Source organism: Limanda limanda, chromosome 7 (genome assembly GCF_963576545.1).
Source record: "Limanda limanda chromosome 7, fLimLim1.1, whole genome shotgun sequence".
NCBI lineage: Eukaryota > Metazoa > Chordata > Actinopteri > Pleuronectiformes > Pleuronectidae > Limanda > Limanda limanda.
Window position 1 is genome coordinate 15,294,914 of NC_083642.1, and position 10,035 is coordinate 15,304,948.

General features: G+C 41.4%; 1 protein-coding gene across 1 annotated transcript; it reads left to right on the forward strand.

The window, feature by feature from the left end:
• Positions 1–1,581: 1,581 nt before the first annotated feature.
• On the forward strand, positions 1,582–9,366 carry LOC133004514 (differentially expressed in FDCP 6 homolog). Its single transcript, XM_061073976.1, has 11 exons — positions 1,582–1,719; positions 3,274–3,414; positions 3,508–3,693; positions 4,547–4,774; positions 4,879–5,025; positions 6,522–6,630; positions 6,699–6,997; positions 7,083–7,249; positions 7,669–7,867; positions 8,004–8,094; positions 8,589–9,366. Exons 1-11 carry the CDS (start codon positions 1,624–1,626, stop codon positions 8,783–8,785), a joined length of 1,860 nt encoding a protein of 619 aa, XP_060929959.1. The 5' UTR covers positions 1,582–1,623; the 3' UTR covers positions 8,786–9,366.
• Positions 9,367–10,035: the final 669 nt, after the last annotated feature.

The following is a 10,035-nucleotide window of genomic DNA, read 5'->3' on the forward strand; positions in this document are numbered from 1 at the left end:
CGACCAATGGCTGCGCGCATCGAGGCTTTCACAGCGGAGCTGACCAATGAGCATCGGACTCTCACAAACAGCTCCATGGCAACGACGCGAAAGTTTTACCAAGTGACTTTTTTTGTTAAGGTCCACCCCCCCACCCCCCTGACCCCCACCACTTATAAATAGAATAGAATAGAACTTCATTTCCAGAGTAAAAGACACAAAACAAGTAGCCTAACATGGAGCAAATCAAACAAACATGAAACTACTGACATGAAGGAGACCAAATCAAATACTTAAAATAAAGATTTCTGTTTCTTTCATTCAGAATGGAAACAGCCATTGATTGGATGTGGAGTTATGAAGATGTATTGATTTATTTTATGGTATCTTGATCATGTTTATTAAATGAGTTGTATCATCAGACAACAGAAACAATTTAACCATTATACAGCTTGTTTATTTACTCTTTATTCACTCATGCAGATGGAGATTTGTCACCCTTTTATTTTATTTGTCCATTTAACACCGTTTATTCAAATGACCCAACAACATGTGAGACATTGGAGAAACCAAAGTACTGTAGGCTAGCACATATACTTTTGCAGTCTATTTCCTCACAATTCAAATGAACAACACAATTAAATCTAAATAACAAAAACACGTGTTTGTTGAGCTAATATCACTTAACTAGCTAAAAAATGCCATGGATAATTGTTCATTTCATAACATATTTTAGAGTCATGCACTTAACTGTCAGGGTCTTTTTGACCTTACATCTGGCCAGTGAGGTCTGTGAGATATAAGTCTGACAGCATCACTAGTCCGTGAAGGCAGCAGAGGTGAAAAGCCCATGCAGCACACAGAACTAGAATACAACCTTGAGGTACTTGTACTTTACTCGAGTACATGATATTTTGCTACCATACACTCATATACTTCACAATAATTATTTGACAAATATATTTAAAGTTACTTTTGTAGCATTACTTTGGTTTGTTTTGACAAAATATAGGACCAAGAACAACAACAATATGCAAAGCAATACAACTCAAAAAGGGACATATATCTGTTATAATGAGGGCTGCAATAACCAGTTAAGCTGACAGTTTATTATTACTCGTTTGGCCATTAAAAGGTTAGAAAACTGCAATTGAAAAAAAACTCATCACACAGTTTATATGTATGGTTGGTGCATCAGACATAAAAACAACGATTTATATTTATAAGTATAAAACAGTATATATAAGAAGAAAACAATGTACAAAAGTAGACAGAACAATAAGTTATTGGGCACGTGGTACTACGTCTTATTAACATTTATATAGTTTTAAGGGAAAGTTCAGGGTGATAAATATTTGATTGCAAGACGCTAACTTGTAACGGGGCCTTTTCATAAAGCAGTGGTTGTGCTCACTGCTGGAGGGCAGGAGCAGAGAATGCAGTGAACAATAAGACACTCCCACTCTGTCGCTACCGTGGACGTCCAGCAGGTGTCACTGCCAACAGACCGGTAAAAGCCCATGCCTCGCTGACAGCAGCAACACAGTGTGGGTGTCTGGCTGTCACCCAGGGGCCCTGTGTCAACAGCAGAGGGAAGAAGAAGAGACCAAGAGGAGGAAACCAGAAAGTAACACTGCTGCAGAAATGGACCTGCGGTCTGAGCTGCTCAAGTCCATTTGGTACGGCTTCACGGCCCTGGATCTGGAGAAGAGCGGTAAGGTGTCCAAGTCTCAGCTGAAGGTGAGTGGATGGTCCTCTACCTGGACGGTGGGACTTCAGTCCTTTTTATTTTCTAATCTGTGAAGCCACTGACTTTTTTTACTCTGCTGCCTCATTTCCTCCCTCAATTCAAATTCAATCATGTGGGCTCACTCAGAGGAGGATGAAGTGAATATATTTCAAGTCCTCAGCAAACTAAATGTCACAAATGCATTTCTTACTTAGTCTTTGTTACACTTGATCCTGTGCTACAGGAAATAAGGGTTTATATCATCTGATGTTACTTATCAACAATATTTCCTGTGTGAGACAAACCGATTTAAAGCTCATTCTGTTCAACAAGGAACAAATTTGTTCCCTTTATTTCTAGTGAAATGCTGTCACTGCTGACAGAGGACACAATATGCACCTCTGTCTGGCAGGAGCACGAGAGTAACAGTTTGCGCTCAGTCTGTATATGAATGGGAGCCCTCATCTCCAAGCTGCGCTCGCACTGGGCCTCGATGTACCAGCTTGTAGTGCAAAGGGTCCTCTGACACTGGACCTGCCCAGAGACCAGCCTGTTGAATGGAGTATGTTCACAACATGAGTCTGTGTACGTCAAAAGAACATTGTTACAGTGAGAGCGAGGACAAAGTGGAAACATGTTGGTGATTGTTGTCTCTTGCCACAGGGCTTCAGTGAGGCAGCTATATTTTTGTTGATCTCATCGTTATGTCACTTGGTCTTGGTGTGGGCCAGACTCCATTGCCAGCCACCTCCAGGTTCCTGCGATGTGCGGACGGCCACTCCTGGCTTGCAGCGGGTCAGCCTCATGACTGGGCTTATCCCCCTCATGCAGGCAGCCCGTGTACAGGCACAATGTTCTTAAGACATGCTTGCAGCCGAGCGGTTTGCACGCCTTGGCCTTAAAAGTGACAGATGTTGTAGTGCACAGGAGACGAGAGACAGGATGTGGTTATGGCTCAACACACAGAGACTGGTTGTCTGATAAAATGCATCAGATATCTGAGGATGTTGCACACTTTCAGTTTAAAAAGTGTTGCAGCAATAGCAAAGGCCTGATTTTATCAGATAAAATCTCTTTTGACAAAATAGTTTGAATAGAAGTATTAATTTACAAAATACACTGTATGTTATCACTGAAAAGTACTACTTGTCTACTTCCAGTAGTTTTTATGTCACATTTTTTATATCACTCTATATTTTTTAGAAAGATTCCACCAATATTATTCAGCTGTAAACCTCTTTGAGCTGCTCTAACCTAAACAAGTACTCACTGATTGAGGATTTTTATGTTTTTTAAATATGCTATTTGAAATGTTTCAATGCTGTTTCTCTTCAAATATTTTGCATACACACTATTTTGTAACACCAATCCATGTTAAAATTCACAGCTTCAGCTCCATTCATTTTGTTTTTCCACAACTTCTTAGATCAGGTTGTCTGAGGAAATAGTGGTACCGACATTTCTCCTTAACAAACCCATCTCTCTAGAATATAAAGCTTTGGCTGTGTTTTACATTTAGCATTTCATTGCAACAGTTTTCAATCCTATACATTGGGATTCCTCAGGTTTTGTCCCACAACCTGTGCACAGTCCTGTCCATCCCACATGATCCCGTTGCTTTGGAGGAGCACTTCAGAGATGATGATGATGGTCCTGTGTCCAGTCAGGGTTATATGCCTTATCTCAACAAATACATTCTGGATAAGGTGATAAAAACACAACCACATGCTCTTTTTGTATCAATCTAATTTGAATCACTCTGAAGTCAAGGACTCTGTCTCTGCATTCTGTTGTTGCAGGTTGTGGAAGGATCTTTTATTAAGGAGAATGTAGACGAGCTCTGTTGGACTCTTACGGCAAAGAAAAACTACCAGACGGACAAAAACAGCAGCACGGTTCTGCCGGAGAGGGATGCTTTCCAACTTTGGTGTCTTTTTAATTTTCTGTCTGAGGACAAGTACCCCCTGGTTATGGTTCCTGATGAGGTAGGTTCAAAGAGGATATATTTAGATCTAAAATATTTTTTTAATGAACTCATTGCGGTTAGAACCACAAAAATATTTTTTTTATTCAGGATAAGAGATATTGCTTTTGTACAGAGTAATACAAAAACAATTTGGGACATCTTGAAGCCAGAGTTGCTGCTTTTTTCTAAATTTAGTCGCATGAATGTTATGGCTTAATATGCTCTGTTGTTGACTGTAAGACTGGAGTCAGCAACAGTGGGCTAAAGATTTTTTTTGGACCTTAAGTTCACCCAGGCTGAAACCTTGTATCGTGCCATCATGGAACACTGTTTTTTTTAAACAAAGCGGTGTGCGCTAGTTTCTCACTTGCAAACTCCTTCTGGTTTCCTGTCAAGTGTTTTTCACAGCTGCTGCCAACAGAAAGCCCTACATTTCTAGGGCAGGGTTGTTACTGTCACGCTGAGTTAAAGAAAACATGATCCAGTTTTATTTAAGTGTTTTAGCTTCACATGCTGACCCTTGTACAGAGAACACTGTGGTGTAATATATACCACAATGATGTAAGAAGTGTTACTATAGTGTAATTGAGAAACAAATGAATACAAGTTACTCTATAGAAAGATTTACATTGTTGAGTGAGATTTTTGATGGTTCATATAAAGAAGGTGATTTATTGGGCAAAGCTCGACAATAAATTTAGTAAAGTGAAAAAATTACAGGAAATTCAGTCAAATGTAGTTACAAACACAAAGAAGTTTCAGATAACACTAAAACAAGGATTCCCTTGAGTATGATGCAGCAAACACAGATCATTCAATTGAGTCATTTTAAGTTTTCAGCCTCAAGACGTTTGGTTTCTTCTCCTCATCAGGTGGAGTACCTCCTCAAGAAAGTGTGCATGGCCCTGAGTATTGAGTTCAACTGTGTTGAATTGGAGGACTTCTTCTCACAGGACTCAGTGCAGCAGAGTGGCATTACTGTTTGGGTTTTTCTTGAGATGATGAACTCAGGGAAAATTACCAGAGGAATTGACAAGAGCATAATCAGCATGGCTATAGAGGAAGCGTATAGAGAGATAGTTGGTGATGTCCTCAAAGAGGTAGGTGACCCATCTACCACAAGAAGATCGTTTTGTTGGGGTCCTGACGGGCTTGTGTCTCGGGCAGTAACAGTAAGTGTGTGTGTGTGTTTGGACCAATGCAGGGATATCTTTGGAAAAAAGGTCAGCTGAGGAGAAACTGGAAGGAACGCTGGTTCACCTTAAGGCCGAGCAGCTTGTGCTACTACACCGGGGAGGACCGCAAGGACTGCCAGGGTGACATCGCTTTGGATGGGAACTGTTGTGTGGAGGTAAGCAGCCGGAGATGATCATCTCTCAATCGCTCAATACTTAACACGGGAGGTTTTCTCTTAAATTTGTTCTCAAGAAAGTTCCTATGTAAACTCTCAATTAATTTTCATTGTCCACACCGTTGTTCCTATATTGATGAATCCTATTATCTTGTAAGTTGAAAGCTTGTGCCTTTCATTCCTAATTTGCATAAATAAACGCCCCCACTAATTCCTATAAAAGGAGATGAGACTGCAGTTCCGTGGTTATACACCGAAATCACAGAGACGGAAAAGAAAGAAACAAAAATAGCTCTTCTCCCCCCCATAGAATACACTGCTCCTGACACGCCACGTCAGTATCTGGCCACAACGTCACGATGACTCAATCTTGCATTATGCACGTCTAGCAGCTAGTCTAGCACGCCAACTAGCAGAGTCAGGTAAAGCGAGAAGAAAGGCCGACATTTTCTATACGCACTAGAAACACCTGACCAATCAGAGCGGACTGGGCTTTATAAGGAGGAGGGGGCCTTAAAAACCCAGGAGCTAAAGCAAAGCATTTCAGATGCAGCAACGTATGGTGTGAGGAAAGTTTTCTGAGAGAGCCTTTTCAAGTCATAACTCAACTTAAAATGATGGACCTGAATATCAGTATAATCGGTTTCCTTTGAGACAGCGGTTGCCCAACCTGGGGGTGGGGACTCCCCAAAGAGGTTGCAGGATGAATCAGAAAGATGTCAAACAGAGCACTTATTTTAATGATTTCCCTCAACAAAGGTTCCTGTGAATTGCCGGAAAATTCTTCATGATTAAAAGAATAGAATTCTAAAAACATAAAATGAAACAAAACCTGGACGAATGCGCAACCAGTTATGATGAGTCAGAAGATTCAGTATCAAAATGATTGGGATGTGGAGGAGGGCACGAGTTTATGTTTCACTTTTGTTAAAAAACAAAACCCTCTGAAATGCTCTTATGATGACTTAGACCCTTCTTTCTTTTACTTAGTGAAAATCCCACCCTTTCTGAACACTCCTTTGCCCTGATAATTTTCCTACAGTCCCGAGATAGAAGTTAGAAACTGAACATATTCTGAACAGTCAGATTACAAGTTCCTCACATATCTCAGAGCTTATATAGAGTGGTTGCTCATGCCTGCTTTTGAGTCAATTATTAGCCCCTCAATGCCACATTGAACAAAACTGAGTACTGGCAAACAAACATTTGGTCAAGTTCAGCCTTTTTACCACACACTGCAACACACTACATGTTTTTCCCTAAAGGAAAACAAAGAATCATCTGAAATCATGCTTTATTATAGGAAGTAGACGATGGTCAAATATTGTTTGGTCGTTCAAAATGGATCAAAAACCTCCTTTTCCCAGTGAGTTGACAGTTTTTTTTCTCTTCACCACAGTATATGTAAGAAATGGTCACAAAAAATCAAAAAAAGAAAATCAATACATGATCACACAATATTTACTGATACAGTGACTGTTTCCCTTGTTGAACAGGTGCTGCCGGACAGAGATGGGAAGAGATGCATGTTTTGTCTTAAAACCCTCTCCAAGACGTATGAGATGAGCGCCTCAGACACCAGACAGAGACAGGAGTGGACAACAGGTCAGAATACACTGATATAATTCATTGATCGACCTTTGATATGAAACTAAACATTATTTCTACTGCAGCCATTCAAACAGCTATCAGGCTGGATGTGGAGGGGAAAAAGTCCCTTCACAAAGATTTGAAGCTGAAGCGGCGTGAACAGCGTGAGCAACGCGAGAGGAGACAACAGTCCAAAGAGGAGGAGCTGCAGAGGCTACGGGCCCTGCAGGAGGAACGGGAGCGTAAGGTGGTGGAGTTGGAGCTCCTGAAGGAGGCCCAAAAGCAGGCTCAGGCCCTCCTGCAGCAGGACGAGCAGAAGAGGCGCCAGCAGCATGAGCAGCTGCAGCAGGCCCTGGAGGTCCAGCTGAAAGAGGCTGAGCAGGTGAGTGTGGGGGCAAAGAAGGAACATTAAAGAGTTTGAATTCAGATGAAGAAATATAGGAATAATCAACCGTCTGTGTCTCAAGGCCCGCGTCAGTATGCAGGCAGAGATGGTTGTGAAGGAGGAGGAGGCCGAGAAGCAGAGGAAGAGAATCAAGGAGCTGGAGGAGATGCAGAAGCGCTTGGAAGAGGCGCTGCAGCAGGAGATCAAGGCCAGGCTGGATGAGGAGTCCTACCGCAATGCTCAAGCAGGGTAACACTTTTTGCACTTTCACAGCACGATAAGAAGTCATTTGTTTAGGTTTCGAGCTTCAGAACAATGAGGTGTTGGCTGTTAGCAGGTAGTCAAGTGTGCGAATTGCTGGTCATCAGCTCAGCTGCTGAAAATAGTTCATGTCGTGTTGTGATGTGTTCGTGAGGAAGTTGAGCTGTCGATGGAGGAAGTTCTTAAATGTTGTCATCAGTCAGATCTGTTGGGTTGCTGTTTCTTTACTCTCATCCATTTCAAGTTAAAGCACTCTGAGAAATGTAGCCCATAAATCTGCCAAACACCATACATCGGGTTCTGTGCATCTTCTCTCCCCCTGCCTGAAACATTATTTTAATATAACAGCTTGGTGTCAATTATGAATTCTTGAAACTACCATGTTTCCTGTTCTCTGTTGTGTCCAGATTACTGGCAGAGGAGGAGGATAAAATGAAGGCACTGATGAACCTGCAGGAGGAACAGGAGGAGTACATTCTGAAGACGCAGAGGGAGAAGCAGGAGCTCAAGCAAGAAATGGAGGTCAAGTCTCAAGCCCTGGAGGAGGCGCAGAGGCAGCTTGAAGAGGTCCGGGCCAACCGGCACAGGGTTGACCAGGATGTAGTGGTGAGCAAAACCACTAAAACCTCGCTGATTGCATATCAATAAGAAGAACTACATTTATCTCCTTTATTTTATTTCTTGAAGGACATGTCAGCTTGCTCGTATAAAACAGAAGTTTTCATGGGTTTTTCTCCCACAGGCTGCGCAGAGGAAACTTCGCCTGGCGAGCACCAACGTCAAACACTGGAATGTCCAGATGAACAGACTGATGCGGCCGATCGGACCAGGAGGTACGTGTCCCATCCGCACGACCAGATAGTGCATTATGAAACGGGACTTTAAAGATTTCTCAGAGTTGTATGATAGTTAAACTTAATACTGTGTGTATAAGTAATAATAGTTTTGCTTTATGTCACTAACATTTGAATTTGTTCTCTAGAATGAACGTAAGGTCATTGTGTTAAATGCCATCGCTGTGGATGACATTTATAACAGTGAATCGACAAGCGTTACATCCTTATATTAGATTAGGGATTGTTTGTGAATACACTACAGTCTGTCTCTGTCTAACTAGGGAGACAAAATATGTTATTTTTAGATTTTATCCTTGTGTACTATTGGGCACTATCGTCATTATTGATAGGGTGGTTAGGAAAGAGTTAAGTGTTAAAGGGGTATAGAGGGCAGCCATTTTGTCTGCAAACTTTGTAGACTTACATCTGATTTCATTTGTCCCCTTTAAACGGTTTCTGACGTGTTCTGCTGTCACTCTCCTTGGTTTTAGAGAAAAGGCCGTCGTTAGGAAGCTCCTTCTCAGCCTTCCAGATCCCGACGCAGAGAGATCCCGGGCTGCGTCTCAGAAAGAGATCGGACTCGGAGGGTCAGGACGAGGAGAGCAAAGAAAACGTTGACGGCAGAGCTAGGTGTGATCTAGAAAAACGCAACTCCCATGCCTCTAACGGAGACATGGACATCCCATGAAAATCATCAATCAGAGGAGGCTGCCTGGCTCGCATCTGGTCACACTGTGAGGGTTTCTAACGGGAAGGCCAAGAGGCTGAGGGTTTGTTTAATATGTGAAGACTGTGGGATATTTACACTTAAAACCGAATTTAGAGAACTACCATTAGATGTGGAATTACTCATTTCACAGCTTAACACATTTTAGTGAGAATTTGGATTTGCAATAACTCGGGCTCATCTAAGTGCGACCTGCGTGAGGCCTTATACCGGACATGAACCTCAGCCTCAGTGCAGAGAAAATGAGCTGTAAGAGATGCTGAAAGTACAAGGTTCATGTTTCATTAATAATACCTACACACTCTGTAATATAACCATTTGTTAACTTTACATAGATACGTGGTGTGTTTTGCCTTTTGGACGCTTTTTCTGATATTTGTGAAAAGTTTGTTTAGTATTATGAGTTTCAGTCTCATGTATCACTCCTCATAAAACAGGAAAGAGAAAGAGAGAGGGGGGGAGATAGAGATTCTAGTTGAACTTCCTGTTTCGACTGTTTAACACAACTGTAAATAAAAGAGTGAAATAATGCCCTAACCAGATTTCTGGAGTGAGCTTCCCTGGGTTTAATGGTGTGTGACATGCAACTCAATACACTTTAATCCTCAATTCCATAACATTGCATACATTACAAGATGAAAAGCTGAAATAAAGGAACTATTGTTAAGGGATTGTATGAATCATAAAGCAGTAATCAAATCAGTTCCTGGAAGACCACACAGTGGAAGTAGTTTAAGCCCATAACGCTGAATGAGCAAACCACATGTCTGCTTAAGTTTGAATTTGAGTCCTCATTTGTTCAAAGTTGAAATGTGGTATCAGCCTAACGTGACGCCTCTAACTGGTAAAACCTTTGACTCGGGTGAACAGGGACATCCCCTGACAGACCGTGCAAACTGCACCTAGACTGCAATGATGGTAATCAGCCATAACTTTAAAAAGAGCCATATTTATCTCTCAGTATCAACAAGCTTTATTTTTCTTTTTGGCCATTATATACAAGATAATAATTCTTCTTAACAAAACGTTGTAGTCATGTTTCACAAATAAAGAGAAATAGGTATTAGCCAGTTAATAAAAATGGATAATAAAAAAACACAAATTAATGAAAGCTAAATAGCTTACACAGCTATACTACTGTCAAGAGTGTAAACTAGGAATATCAGTGGATAACATATTTTCTCAATGTTTCTCATTCTAAAGCTTCAGGG

Excerpts from the sequence above, each read along its gene's own strand:
- LOC133004514 (XM_061073976.1), top strand. The coding sequence starts at position 1,624 with ATGGACCTGCGGTCTGAGCTGCTCAAGTCCATTTGGTACGGCTTCACG. Across the intron at positions 3,694-4,546 it reads TGGTTATGGTTCCTGATGAG|GTGGAGTACCTCCTCAAGAA; the intron begins GTAGGTTCAAAG and ends TCTCCTCATCAG. Across the intron at positions 6,998-7,082 it reads AGCTGAAAGAGGCTGAGCAG|GCCCGCGTCAGTATGCAGGC; the intron begins GTGAGTGTGGGG and ends CTGTGTCTCAAG.